The sequence below is a fragment of the Puntigrus tetrazona genome, chromosome 22 (genome assembly GCF_018831695.1).
Source record: "Puntigrus tetrazona isolate hp1 chromosome 22, ASM1883169v1, whole genome shotgun sequence".
In the NCBI taxonomy this organism is placed as follows: domain Eukaryota; kingdom Metazoa; phylum Chordata; class Actinopteri; order Cypriniformes; family Cyprinidae; genus Puntigrus; species Puntigrus tetrazona.
In genome coordinates, this window is record NC_056720.1 from 16,156,676 (window position 1) to 16,171,629 (window position 14,954).

The window sequence follows — 14,954 nt, forward strand, 5'->3', positions numbered from 1 at the left end:
TCTGTCTCCCCCCATTTTTTGCCAGCTGCCTCCTCCACCATGGCTTCTGCGTCCACCGTCCAGCCAGCTGCCTCCTCCATCGTCCAGCCTGCTTCTGCGTCCACCGTCCAGCCAGCTGCCGCCTCCACCTTGGCTTCTGCCTCCACCGTCCAGCCAGCTGCCTCCTCCAACGTCCAGCCAGCTGCCGCCTCCACCTTGGCTTCTGCCTCCACCGTCCAGCCAGCTGCCTCCTCCAACGTCCAGCCAGCTGCCGCTCCACCTTGGCTTCTGCCTCCACCGTCCAGCCAGCTGCCTCCTCCAACGTCCAGCCAGCTGCCGCCTCCACCTTGGCTTCTGCCTCCACCGTCCAGCCAGCTGCCTCCTCCAACGTCCAGCCAGCTGCCGCCTCCACCTTGGCTTCTGCCTCCACCGTCCAGCCAGCTGCCTCCTCCACCGTCCAGCCAGCTGCCTCCTCCACCTTGGCTGCGGCTTCATTTATTCAGCCTGCTGCCTCCTCCATGCCAGGTGCATCAGAATCTGTGGTATGTAAATACCTTGTTATATGTGCACTCAGACTGATTTGGATTGCTTATGACATTATATATAAATGAAACCTTTCTACCAACATACGGGTATTCCCTAATATTTTCTTACACTCTATTCTATTCTGTTCTATCAGGAAATCATTACATTTATGTTTTGCCAATAAAATAGTTTTATTTGTTAAATATTTATTATAATTAGTTAAAGTACAAAACATTTTAACATTTGTATTACAAATATCAAATATAGATTATGAACTGTTATGCTAAGAAAAGTTAAACAAAGAGTTTAAGATGATCTGAAGCTTCTTTATACTATCTGAACTTGATGCTTGTCAACAAAATCACATCTAGAAATGTGTATATATGTATTTGTTTTTTGTCCAACGTAACTGTATAAACTTAACTGTCATAATATTGCTCGTTTCTGTCTTTTTTTCCTCAGGCTTTAGATAGTGCTGGTGTGCCAGGCATGGACAGAGTGGACAGCCTGGCGGAGTATCTGGTGGAGCTTAAGAATCAGTCATCGCTGATCCTCACCAACCAGCAGGTCAGGAACATTCAAGTTTCCTTATTTCCCCATTGACCTGCCATATGTCAACACTTGCACGTGTTTTGTTTTCTCATTTGCTATGTGTAATATGCCCTATCTGCTTAGGTGAGCAACATAGTTGCTCTTTGGCAGAACCTGCTGGACTATGATAAGCAGAGGGTGGTGTTTGCTGCCAGACACCAGAGCAAGCTGGACACGGGGAGGTTCAGATCCCCCAAGAAGAGGCAGGAGTTCACTCCAGGGGTGGAAAGTGTAAAGAGGCATGCACTCACCACCACTGCCCCTCTTGCCCAGTGGCCAGATTGCTGTCGTCCTCATCGAGACCATTTTTGTCAAGCTCTGTGCCATTCACAAAAGCCCAAAGAAGAAGGGGGTTGGCACAGTGTCGAGGTGGGACCTCATCTTGGAGGACTATAAAAAAATCAGGCAGCGTATTCTGACCAATGCCGCCGTTATGCAGCAGACCACCTTGCAGCTGGTGAATGTGAGCCACACCACACTGGTTCAGTGGCACAACAAGAGGGTGAAAAGGCAGGACAGCGCAGTTTTGATGCAGGGGCTGCAACTGCCTAGCCGTTTGTCTGTGGCAGCCGACCCTCTACCCTCTGCCAATGTGCGCCCCCATCTCTGCCCCCAAGCAGGACCATCTCACCAATACCACCTGCCCAGTAGCACTGTGGGCCAGGCACGTGTGAAGAGGAAGAGGAACATCGCTGCAGCGGAGATACCTCAAATCCCTCGGCGACTTTTACCTGCTCCACTCCCAGGTGCTCAGCTGGTGATGCTGGCTCCATTGGCCACGCAGGGACTAACAGGGCCTCCTGCTCCAGCTCGTGCTCCAGTTAGAAAACTGACCCGCAGAGTAGAGCACAATACGTGTAAAAAATGTGGCAGTTTAGGACAGTGGAGACTGGGCACAGCCAATACAAGGGCATTATATACTGCCCTCTGTAGAGACACTACCAAAGGAGCAGTGGTTGGACAATATTAAAAAACTAAATAAAAAAAAAGAAACTTAAAAGAAGGTTTTATTTATGTGTATAGTTTTATTTAAATTTTTTTACCGAAGAGAAATTCAAACTTTTTATTTATGTAAGATGTTTATTTATGTGTATAGTTTTGTTTTGAATGCACAAGTGTCGTGGATATTTTTAAGGTTTGTTCATGTGTATTGTTCTGTTCTTTCTGTTGTTTTTGCAATGAATAATTGGCTATGACTAATTGAAAAATAATAAAAGGTCCTGATTACATAACTCTCTTTTCCATATGTTTTACTTTTCTACATTTTCATTCAAAGGTTATAGACATTTTTAAAAATTCAGAGAAATTTTAGGATTGTTTCAGAAATAAACTGACTATTTATACTATTTTATTTAGAAAATAGCTGCAGTAGAAGTGTAATTTAAACTAAAAAGTGAAAACTGAACTGAAGAGAATATTGACAATCAGCAACATAAAATTAATACAAGGTTTTTGGCAATTTCAGAAATAATTCGTAGCATTAAGTAACGACTTTTATTCCTGGCAGCAGCGGGATTCGAACCAGGTACCTCGTGATCAACCGTTCTCCCTCACAAATGAATAAAACAACAGGAAAACGTTTTTTAAAAGCAATTTATTGCAAACAAACACTTACAAAAACATTGCTTTGGCGCGCACAAAGGGATTAGAGCCACTTTCCTCCTCATTTTCCTCTTTTTCGCCTTTTTCTCTTTTTTTCTTCTTCCCCTTCTCCCCCTTTTTCCTCGCCTTCCATTTCTTCCCCCTCTAACAGACTATTGTTCCCCAGCAATAGCTCAAGCTGGGGAACAATATGGAAGGCGAAGAAGGGAAGAAGGGGGGAGAAGGGGGAAGAAGAGAAAAAAAGAGAAAAAAGAGGAAAATGAGGAGGAAAGTGGCACATGATTTATGGCATTCCTACAGCCATGAAGGATAAGATTAGCTGGACCCCGGAGGGGGAAAAAGCTTTCACACAGCTAAAGGAGGGATTGATTCAATCCACAGTGTTGAGTTTACCTGATTATTCCAAACCATTTAATCAGACAGTAGACTGCAAAGACAAATTTATGACGTCAGTGCTGACACAGGAGTCAGGGGGCAAGAACAAACCTGTAGCTTACTACTCTAAGAGGCTAGATCCAGTGGTTTGTGCACTTCCACCTTGCGAGAGACCTGTATGTGCAGCAGCCCTAGCAGTCCAGGCATCAGCTGAAGTAGTGTTGTTTCATAAACTCACACTATTGGTCCCACACTCAGTCGACGCACTATTAACTGAAACAAAAATGTCATTTCTATCACCAGCAAGACATTTAGCCGTCATGTCTATTTTAATGTCACAACCACATCTCACCATCAAAAGATGTACAGCATTAAACCCATCTTCTCTGTTGCCAACTTGTAATGACAGCACACCACACTGTTGCTTGACCAGCACAGAACAGAATTGCAAACCTAGGCCTGACTTGAGAGATGTTCCATTAACTCAGGGAGAGACACTGTTTGTAGATGGTTCTTGGCTAAAAATAGCCAAGGTGAAAATCAATGTGGTTATGCTGTTGTGTCAGAAAAAGAGATAGTGACTGCAGGGAAACTTCCCTCTCATTACTCAGCCCAGGCAGCCGAAGTTATAGCGTTATCAAAAGCGTGCCAAGTATCGCGAGGAAAAGACGTCACAATCTACACAGATAGCCAATATGCATTTTCTACTTTACACCATTTTGCAGCACAATGGGCGCGAAGGGGCATGAAAACTGCTAGTGGTCAAAACGTAAAACACGCCGCCCTTCTTACAGACTTATTAAAAGCCATTCAACTTCCTCGTACAATTGCAGTGTGTAAATGCGCCACACACACAGAGGGTACTGACCCAGTTTCACTTGGCAATGCAAAGGCAGATGAAGCAGCTAAGCAAGCTGCACAAGGGAAGTTAGAGATATGTGAAATACATAAAGTAACATCATTAGAAACTCCATTAGACATGTCAGTGATATCAGACATGCAAAAGCAAGCACCAGCATCCGAGAAGCAGATGTGGTTAACAAAAGGAGCAAAATTGTCAGATGACACATACAGACTTGAAGGCAAACTGTGCCTTCCACGAAGTTTGTACAAAACAGCAGCAAGTTTGACACATGGGCAAGCACATGTGTCAACAGGAGGGATGGTGCATAGGGTAGAACAGTACTTTTATGCACCAGGGTTTAATAACTACTAAAAAAAATTTTTTTTGTAAATCTTTGTTTGATCTGCTGTAAACATAACTCGCAGGGCAACTGCAGGCTTAAGAGAGGTCAATTTCCTAAACCAGACTACTCTTTTCAGTTTATCCACATGGATTTTATTGAACTGACACCTTGCCAACAGTACAAATACTGTATGATAGACCGTTCAGTTTACCGCTGTGTGATGATGTGTGTGAGAAACCACAAGAGCAGCATACACTAGCAGAGTGTATGAACAAAATGTTGAAATTTAAAATGTTTGAAATGTTGTGAGAGCAAATGATCTGCCAGATATACCTGGCCTCAAGAGTGAAACCAGGAGACAGCATCCTGATCAAAGTTACCCTGACCACACCCACTGCAGTTAAGATCACTGAGAGATCTACGTGGATCCACCAAAGCCATTGCAAACTGCTAACACCTTGGGAGGACGCTGAGTAGGGGTGGAAGTCGGCCGGTATCAACTAATCCCTTACTCCCAGCTATAGCGCCCCCAATGGGAGCATGTGAGGGCTGGAGAGTTGCTCTAAACCTGACTGCAGCAGTGACGGTCACACTGGTGGCCATGGAGAGAGACAGCATAACAACTCAAGGACTGTTATCATGGTTGTTCGGTGGGGAATGGTGGAATGTGCTATTGAAAATGATCACACCAGTAATTGCAGTTTTAAGTTTGCTGTGTTTATGCATGATCTGTGTTTTACCATGTTTAAGGGCAATGATTACTAAAATGATTAGCCAGACATTTCTCAGTTTTACCATGCTTCTCCAACAAGAGAGAAATGGAGAGCTTTAGTATCATGTGTGTAGTCTCAGTTGTGACATGGCTCAGTGCTGATGTTATGATACAAAAGGGTACACTGACAAGCTATAGTAGCCGTGCCAAGAACAAGAGGCACTGTTTTATTTCATTCTTCCTTTTCAGTTTATTTTCACATTTTCCTCCTATGTTCAATCTTTAAATTTTATATTATATATTAAGATTAAGATGCAAGCCTTACAGGTGATCGCCCATGTAACATCTTGGGGGTCGGTTGGGAATTTTTCCTCAGATACTGAGGTTTTCGCCCCACCTTGCTGTTTAAAGTAAGCATCGACTATTTAATCAAGTAATCAGTAGAGATGTAGTTTAACATGCATATGCTTTGTTATGTTATTTTAAATAGGTGCTAAATGTCAAACAGGAGGGAGATGTTAGAGTTGTGTATTGACATTGTGCAACTTTGACCCTTCAGTTTCAGCTTCCATCTGGTATAACACGTCTTGTTCTAGGTCATGACATGACATGGCTTCTATATAGTATCTTAGACTGGTATGGGTGCCAGGGGAATCTGAAGGAATGAAGATTCTGACGCCCAAAAAGATATGTGACGAACATGTCTGGAGTCTTTGTTTTGCCAGTTGTTTTTACTTATCTTGCTCTGTCCTTTCCTCTATAAATAAAGTGACTTGCGATCTGAGCTTCGGAGGCAAAGCAGGCAGGGAGGCAAAAGGGAGGTTAAGGAGAAACCTGCTTCTCTCCCGCTTGCAACCGACAGCGCAATCCTTGCAAGCTAAAAATCCAAAAACTTGTCTTGTGTTTTATTTCGCCTTGAGTTGATCCTTCCTGGTAAAGAGCCGTTTGAGTGAAATAGTCTCAACAACATCTCTTCCGAAAATGACGTTAAAATCAAATTCACTTTAATTAACTATATCATAATATATAAAACTAACTGCCACAAATACATTTTCTAAAAAGCTGTTGAATAAACATGAGCACCGTTACCAGGGAAACTCCAATAGCGCCTTCGGCTGGCAGAGGATGAATTTGCAGTTCTGTGGTATTATACCATGAACATGGACTTTTTTCAAGGGAATCATCAGCCTTTATATATATTATCAAAATTATCAAAAAAAAAAAAAATACACTGCTTCTTCAGTTGGACATACATTCAGCTATGTGACAATATAAAAATATGGTCTATAAATATTTAATAGGTTGGTGTTTTTGCATACTTATTATATTTGGCTTTATTGAATTTTATGAAAATGTATTTATATGCATGTATTATGTATGAAGTATTATGGCCTTCATCTCTGAATCATAATAAATGGCTAGTAAATTTTTGATTGATTACAAGATTCATAATTTATCCACATAAAACTCAAATTCACTGATCTAGTATCTTATTTCATATGGTATCATTCAGTAACCTAAGTTATATATATATATATATATATATATATATATATATATATATATATATATATATATATATATATATATATATATATATATATATATATATATATATATATATATTAGCAGTAATGATTCAATTGCAGTTCAATCCTGCTGTCAGCAGTAACAGTCATTTCGAACGCAGCCCAGGACTTTTATTTTGGTGTGGTGACATGACGTCATTTGGACGCGCTTGCTCCTGCATCTTCTGATTCGACTGAAGCGAGGGTTCTGTTTAAAACATTTAACGTGTAGTAACCGTTCATCTTTAAAGTTTTACATGCCATACATAAATTACTTTATTATTTACCGTAAAGTACAAACACGAGTAACACAGAAGGTGAGTCTCATTTCACTCTGTATGTCGTGAATCTGTTTATCATGAACTCGATCTGTATATCGAGTCACTGGGCTTTCTAAACTTCGAGTTGAATCAAATGATTCACAAAACGAGTCCCTGACGTCACGTGCTGGTCAAACCGGTTTAATAATGCAAACGTATTTGATATAAACATAAAAACCAAATGTTTTCATTAAAGCACATTTTATTACACGTGACCAGCTCTTTGCAAATCATTAGGTGATCAATATAACTACTTAAATATGTGTTATTTTATGAATGTTATAATGCTAGTTTTGAGGTGATTTAAGTTCTTGAACTGACTGACTCCCTCACCAGTGTGCTGACTATACTGAACTAGAGCTGATTGAGATTTAGTTTGGGTTCATTTCTTTCTTTTATTCTCATCTTAAACAGAACTGAGTGAGGTCTATGTGACACAGTTTTATAAAGATGCCGTTTATTAAAGAAGAGTGTGAAGATGTGAAAACTGAAGAAGCATTCAGAGTTAAACATGAAGATAAAGAAAGAAAATGTATTAAAGGGGAGAGAGAAGACATATGCATTAAAGAAGTATTCAGTCTGAAAGATACTGAGGAACAAACAGGTCAGTTTTCATTCTCATGGCCTAACTCACTCATTTCATCCTTGTTCAAATGTCCAGCTCTGCAGAAATGAAAGATATTTTGAAGAATGTCATATCATATGCGTGTCCTAATTGAAGAGGTTGACCCGTGTGGACAGACATGTTTAGATCACAGTACTAATACTTCATGTGAACCTGAGAACTATTTTAATATATAAAAAATATATATAATGTGCTGATTGTAATGCAATTAAATGAGAGGTACATCACCTGCTCAAAGGACTATAAATAGTTTTTCTTTGGGTGAGCTGATGATCTTGATCTTAGCATTCACACTTAACTGAGGAATCTGCCAGGAAATGCACACGTGACTTGATCATCTGTCACAGCTTCACCATAAAAGTTAAACACAATGTATTTTCTCCCTTTGTATGTTATGCTACATCAGAACATAGGTTCAGCGTATTTTAAACAAATTCGTAATCCCACACTCTCCAGCCTCTAACACTTTCCTCACAGACAAAGCTGCTTGTCTGTTATGATGTGCACTTTTACACCATAGTGATGTATGCAGGGGAAGGAGAATCAGCTAAAATTACATGACAGGATCTTCTTCTTCTTCTTCTTCTTCTTCTTCCGCTAATCCGGGGCCGGGTCGCGGGGGCAACAGTCTAAGCAGGGACGCCCAGACTCCCCTCTCCCCAGACACTTCCTCCAGCTCTTCCGGGGGAACACCGAGGCGCTCCCAGGCCAGCCGAGAGACATAGTCCCTCCAGCGTGTCCTAGGTCTTCCCCGGGGCCTCCTCCCGGTGGGACATGCCCGGAACACCTCCCTTGGGAGGCGTCCTGGAGGCATCCGGAACAGATGCCCGAGCCACCTCAGCTGGCCTCTCGATGTGGAGGAGCAGCGGGTCTACTCCGAGCTCCTCCCGAGTGACTGAACTCCTCACCCTATCTCTAAGGGGCGCCCCAGCCACCCCACGGAGGAAACTCATTTCGGCCGCTTGTATCCGAGATCTCATCCTTTCGGTCATGACCCAAAGCTCATGACCATAGGTGAGAGTAGGAACGAAGATCGACCGGTAAATCGAGAGCTTCGCCTTGCGGCTCAGCTCCTTCTTCACCATGACAGACCAGTACAGCGACAGCATTACTGCAGAAGCTGCACCGATCCGTCTGTCGATCTCTCGCTCCATCCTTCCCTCACTCGTGAACAAGACTCCAAGATACTTAAACTCCTCCACCTGGGGCAGGAGCTCCCCACCAACCTGAAGGGGGCAAGCCACCCTTGTCCGACTGAGGACCATGGCCTCAGACTTGGAGGTGCTGATTCTCATCCCAGCCGCTTCACACTCAGCTGCAAACCGCCCCAGTGCACACTGTAGGTCTTGGCCAGATGTAGCCAACAGAACAACATCATCAGCAAAAAGCAGAGAAGCTATTCTGTGGTCACCAAACCAGACCCCCTCCGGCCCCCGGCTGTGCCTAGAAATCCTGTCCATAAAAATAATGAACAGGACCGGTGACAAAGGGCAGCCCTGTCGGAGTCCAACATGCACTGGGAACAAGTCTGACTTAATGCTGGCAATGCGAACCAAGCTCCTGCTCTGATCATACAGGGATTGGACAGCCCTTAGCAAAGGGCCCCTTACCCCATATTCCCAGAGCACCCCCCACAGGACACCACGAGGAACCCGGTCGAATGCCTTCTCCAAATCCACAAAACACATGTGGACTGGTTGGGCAAACTCCCAGGAACCCTCCAGCATCCTGAAGAGGGTATAGAGCTGGTCCAGTGTTCCACGTCCAGGACGAAACCCGCATTGTTCCTCTTGAAGCTGAGGTTCAACTATCGGACGGATTCTCCTCTCCAGTACCCTGGCATAGACTTTCCCAGGGAGGCTGAGAAGTGTGATCCCCCTATAGTTGGAGCACACCCTCCGGTCCCCTTCTTAAAAGAGGAACCACCACCCCGGTCTGCCAGTCCAGAGGCACTGTCCCCCGCGTCCACGCGATGCTGCAGAGGCGTGTCAGCCAAGACAGCCCTACAACATCCAGAGACCTGAGGTACTCCGGGCGGATCTCGTCCACCCCTGGTGCCTTGCCACCGAGGAGCTTCTCAACAACCTCACTGACCTCAGCCAGGGTGATGGTCGAGTCCCCCCGGGTCCCGGCCTCTGCTCCTCAGTGGAAGACGTGTTGGCGGGATTGAGGAGGTCCTCAAAGTATTCCTTCCACCGCCCGACAATATCCCCAGTCGAGGTTAGCAGGTTCCCACCAGCACTGTATACGGTGTTGGCAGGGCACTGCTTCCCTTTTCTGAGGCGTCGGACGGTTTGCCAGAACCTCTTTGAGGCCGTCCGATAGTCATTTTCCATGGCCTCCCCGAACTCCTCCCAGACCCGAGTTTTTGCCTGCACAACCACCGGGCAGCGGTCCGCTTGGCCCACGGTACCTGTCAGCTGCCTCAGGAGTCCCATGAGCCAACCAGGCCCGATAGGACTCCTTCTTCAGCTTGACGGCATCCCTTACTTCCGATGTCCACCATCGGGTTCGGGGTTGCCGCCACGACATGCACCGGAGACTTTACGGCCACAGCTCCGGACGGCTGCGTCGACCAAAGAGGTAGAGAACATAGTCCACTCGGACTCAATGTCTCCAGCCTCCTCGGAATCCGTCAAAGCTCTGCCGGGCGCGGAGTTGAAGATCTCCTGACAGGGTCTCTGCCAACGTTCCCAACAGACCCTCACAGTGCGTTTAGGTCTGCCAAGTCTGTCTGGCCTCCTCCCCGCCAACGAATCCAACTCACCACCAGGTGGTGATCAGTTGACAGCTCCGCCCCTCTCTTCACCCGAGTGTCCAAGACATGCGGCGGGAGATCAGATGATACAACCACAAAGTCGATCATCGACCTCCGCCCTAGGGTGTCCTGATGCCACGTGTACTGGTGGACACCCTTATGCTTGAACATGGTGTTCGTTATGGACAGACCGTGACTAGCACAGAATTCCAACAACAGAACACCACTCAGGTTTAGATCGGGGGCGTTCCTCCCAATCACGCCCCTCCAGGTGTCACTAGCATCACCAACGTGAGCGTTGAAGTCCCCAGCAGGACGATAGAGTCCCGGTTGGAGCACTTTCCAGCACCCCTCCCAGGGACTCCAAGAAGGCCGGGTACTCTACACTGCCATTCGGCCCGTAGGCACAAATGACAGTGAGAGTCCTCCCCAACCCGGAGTCGCAGGGAGGCGACCCTCCCGTCCACCGGGTTAAACTCCAACACATGGCGGCTAAGCTGGGGAGCTATGAGCAAGCCCACACCAGCCTGCCGCCTCTCACTGTGGGCAACACCAGAGTAGTGAAGAGTCCAGCCCCTTTCGAGGAGATGGGTTCCAGAGCCCAAGCAGTGCGTGGAGGTGAGCCCGACTATCTCTAGCCGGTATCTCTCGACCTCCCGCAACAACTCAGGCTCCTTCCCCCCCAGAGAGGTGACGTTCCATGTCCCTAGAACTAGGTTCTGAGTCCAGGGGTCCATGACAGGATAATCCAAAATAAATAAACAAGGTTCTTTATATGCCTAAATCAACTTAATCCATAATTTAAACATGACTCCTACACTTCCAGCTCATTAAAGTCAAGAATCCAGTATCTCAAAAGATGAGTTTCATTAAATGATGAAACTGGATTCAGCTTTGCCACGTAAGTTCTGGGTTATTTCTTTCAGCTCGTCTTCATCCAGTCACAGAAAGTACGGGGATAAACTTGTTTGTGTACACGGAGAAGACCCTCAAACTTGCGCTGTAGTCTATGCATCAGTTTTACTTTCTACTTCTGCGTCGTTGTCCAGTACACATGCAGACCACTAGTCTACAGCTGGTGTAAGCCACAGGACCTCGGCAAAAGCCAAAGAAGATAGGGATGTAGCCGTGACAGCGGCAAATACATATCAAGTCATTAAATCAGAACTTAAAACTACAAAAAGAAGACCAGACCAAAAAGGAGATGATGAGATTCTTTCAGTCTCCACAAGGACTTGTATCACGGCAGATCAACATTTTTGTCGCGGATAACAAAGTTACTGATGTGTAATGCTATGTAGTATAATAAATTATAAGACACTTGTTCTTTGCTTTATTTTATTTTCGGTTTCGGTTTCGAGCAGACCTTGTGGTCTGCGTCAATCTTTTGTTTTTTGACATGTTACTTCATTTGAAATTAAACATACTATACATCATGTCTTTGAGGCGAGTAATCAGAGATTCATGTTTCATTTACGTATCTTTGAAGGAGGTGAAAGAGATTATTGTGCCATTAAACTTTTGTTTGTTTTTCACCTTAGACTTAATGGCATTGAAAAAAGAGAACAAAGTACTCGGTAACATGGAAGAGAAACATCTGCATGATTTTACAGATGGGAAAAAATATTTTAGGTGTTCACAGACTGAAAAGATTTCCACGCGAAAAAAAGCTCAAAAGACTGTAACAACTAGAAGCGACTTCACTTCCTTTCGTTTTGGAAACCGTTTTGATCAACAAGGAAACCTCATTGTCCACAGTGGAGAGACCCCTTTCACCTGCCAGCACTGTGGAAAAAGTTTCAGTTGTAAAGGAAGCCTTAAGAGGCACATGAGAATTCACACCGGAGAGAAGCCTTACGCCTGCCAGCAGTGCGGTGAGAGTTACGGCCAACCAGGACACCTTAAAGTGCACATGAGCGTACACACTGGAGAGAGTCCCTTCACCTGCCAACACTGTGGAAAACGTTTCAGTCATCAAGGAAACCTCAGCCACCACATGAGAAATCACACCGGAGAGAAGCCTTACGCCTGCAAACACTGTGGAAAAAGCTTCACTCATAAAGGAAGCTTCGACAGGCACATAAGAATTCACACCAGAGAAAAGCCTTACACCTGCCAGCTCTGTAGGAAAAGTTTTTCTCAACATGGAAACCTTGAAGTCCACATGAGAATACACACTGGAGAGAATCCCTTCACCTGCCAGCAGTGTGGGAAAAGTTTCAGTCAACGAGGAAGCCTTAATCACCACATGAGAATCCACACCGGAGAGAAGCCTTACGCTTGTAAACAGTGCGGACAAAGTTTCGCTCATAAAGGAAGCCTTACCTGGCACATGACCGTTCACACTGGAGAGAAGCCCTACACCTGCCCTCAGTGTGGAAAGAGTTTCCATCAGCATGCAATCCTTAACACCCACATGAGAATCCACACCGGAGAGAAACCGTACACCTGCCAACAGTGTGGACACCGTTTCACTCATAAAGGAAGCCTCAACTGGCACATGAGAATTCACACTGGAGTAAAGTCTCAGCATGACAACAGTGTTGTAGATTAAAGATGAATTCACACAGCATAAACCCTCACATTTCATTCATCAAAGACAAAGGATAATATCTTGAAGAATGTCGATGGACAAGCAGTTCACGGGATGTTGTTGCAGTGAGAGGCATGGCTTGACCAGATATTGTCCAGTTAGGTCTTTTTTTTTTAAGCTGCCGGCATCTGTTTTTGATCAGGTTTCTATGGACTAAACCGTTTTTTCAAATAAACACTTTTTTAAAATGCCACCTTAGGACGTTAGGCCTTAGGTCAAGTGCTTTTTTGACAGTTGACCAATGACCAAGCGAGTAGCCAGATCTGTAGTTTCCATAACAACAAAAAAGTGGATTAGTACTGGTCTCGGAGCACAAGGACAAGTTTAGTCTAAAATATGTTGCAAGCCGTGCATCATCTGCCCGGAGCTCCTGGAATAAATTGTTGTAAGCCGCATACTGGTTCCTTCCCCATATAATAATGTGCACCTGCAAACGGTATTGTGAACCAACATTTTCTTCCCCGTTAACTTCAGGCTACTGTTGCAGCTGTTGCTATAGCAACAAAAGACACTCTTGGCTGCTTTTTTGTAAGAGGAGTAAAGTGATGGTGTCTGTTATACTTTAATAAAAGGAAGCAGCTGTAAGTAAATCACATGACAACCACATCAGGTATCTTTTATTAGCGACATGCAGTGCAGATGATAACACACTACAATTGCAAAGCAGTCAGGTGTACAATGATTCACACAAACATATAAATGTAACTGATTTCTTGGCACACAATTGAAAATAATCCACTGCATCCTCAGTGCCTGATTCTGGGAGTATTATTGCAGACAAAACAAGAATTAGATTGTTTAAATAGTCATTATATGAGTATCTGCTCTAGAGGATATAAAGATGGTGACGGTGGCTCTATGCTCACAGGGCAGAGATTGTCACACGTGGGTGTTTTTGATTTATGGAGAACATAAAAAGGCGTAGGTGGATTTTCACGATTAAAGGGTGGTTCTTTACACACACTGTGGACACACATTAATGTTCAAACACCATGTAAAAGTACAGTAGGACCTCTTTAATAATGTGTATTATAATATTATAATAACGGGTCTGATTCTCACCTCATTGTAATAATGATAAAACTGTATGCTTAAGCACAATTTATCAGTGTGTTCTTTGGTATTTTTCGTGGTATACCTGAAGTCTGTTAAATTGGAACAACTAATTTTGCCCTAAAAGCATTTTAGTTGTCCAAAAGCAGTGCTGAAGTTCAACTGAATTTGTAATAAATACACTTACGTGCTAAAGTGGAAGTAATCCAAGTAAACTTAAAAGTACCATAGAAAGCATTGATACAATATTTTATATTGTGATTTTTGTCTTAAGAAAGAGCAGAACATCTACAGAAACTGCTTTACATGTCCACTTACAACCCTGGGATTTGTCTTTAGAATTAAATGGTCTGTTTTTACCTATAATATAATATTTCAGCTGACGTGCACAAATAATATGACATTTATTATAAAGGGTTTATATGTGAAGCCTGTTTTAAGTTCACTTAAATTAGAAGTTATTTTTCAAGTCTAAATGTTAAGATTGATAGCTCAGTTATACTGTAATGTTGAATGGCTATAGTCAGTGGTTAAGTTTAAATAAATTATAAGTTATTTTAAATGTTCAAATGGATAGCTTTGTAATTCTATCTATCTCTATATATAATTAGTTTAATTCATTATTGTAGTTTTATTATGTGATTTTGATCATGTGAGGTTTGAATGTATTTGATGTGACTCTTAATAGACCTGAAATGGAAGCACTCTTGGACACTGGAAGTTCTCTGTTAATGCTGAAGTCATGCTCTGTAAATAATGTTAATTATGTGAACACCACTTCTGTTCTGTGCATCCCTGAGCTGAGGTAATGGTGGAGGTAAAGGAACGCTGCCATAATCGACAGTTTACGTGCTGATGTGATTCTAGAGGCTTCATGAACTTCGTCATCAAGGACTCTGAACATCCTGTTTCCAGTGCAGGTCTGCAGCCACTGGCCGGAAGGTCCCAGGAACCATAGCACAACTTCTGAAACTCTGAAACCTTTATTTGTCAAATGAAGAATATGTAGTGATGAATGATGTATTATATGTATGAACCAGTGCAAAACAAATCAATGATATCTTTC

At 43.7% G+C, this 14,954-nt stretch overlaps 1 protein-coding gene across 2 annotated transcripts; it reads left to right on the plus strand.

Annotated features, from left to right (window-relative positions):
• Positions 1-6,713: 6,713 nt before the first annotated feature.
• Positions 6,714-14,954, plus strand: LOC122327131 (gastrula zinc finger protein XlCGF8.2DB-like). Of its 2 annotated transcripts, XM_043222314.1 has the most exons (3): positions 6,714-6,856; positions 7,274-7,463; positions 11,784-14,954. In XM_043222314.1, exons 2-3 carry the CDS (start codon positions 7,310-7,312, stop codon positions 12,794-12,796), a joined length of 1,167 nt encoding a protein of 388 aa, XP_043078249.1. In that variant the 5' UTR covers positions 6,714-6,856; positions 7,274-7,309; the 3' UTR covers positions 12,797-14,954. The 2 variants fall into 2 exon arrangements, with proteins under 2 accessions (XP_043078249.1, XP_043078250.1); XM_043222315.1 differs by lacking the exon at positions 7,274-7,463.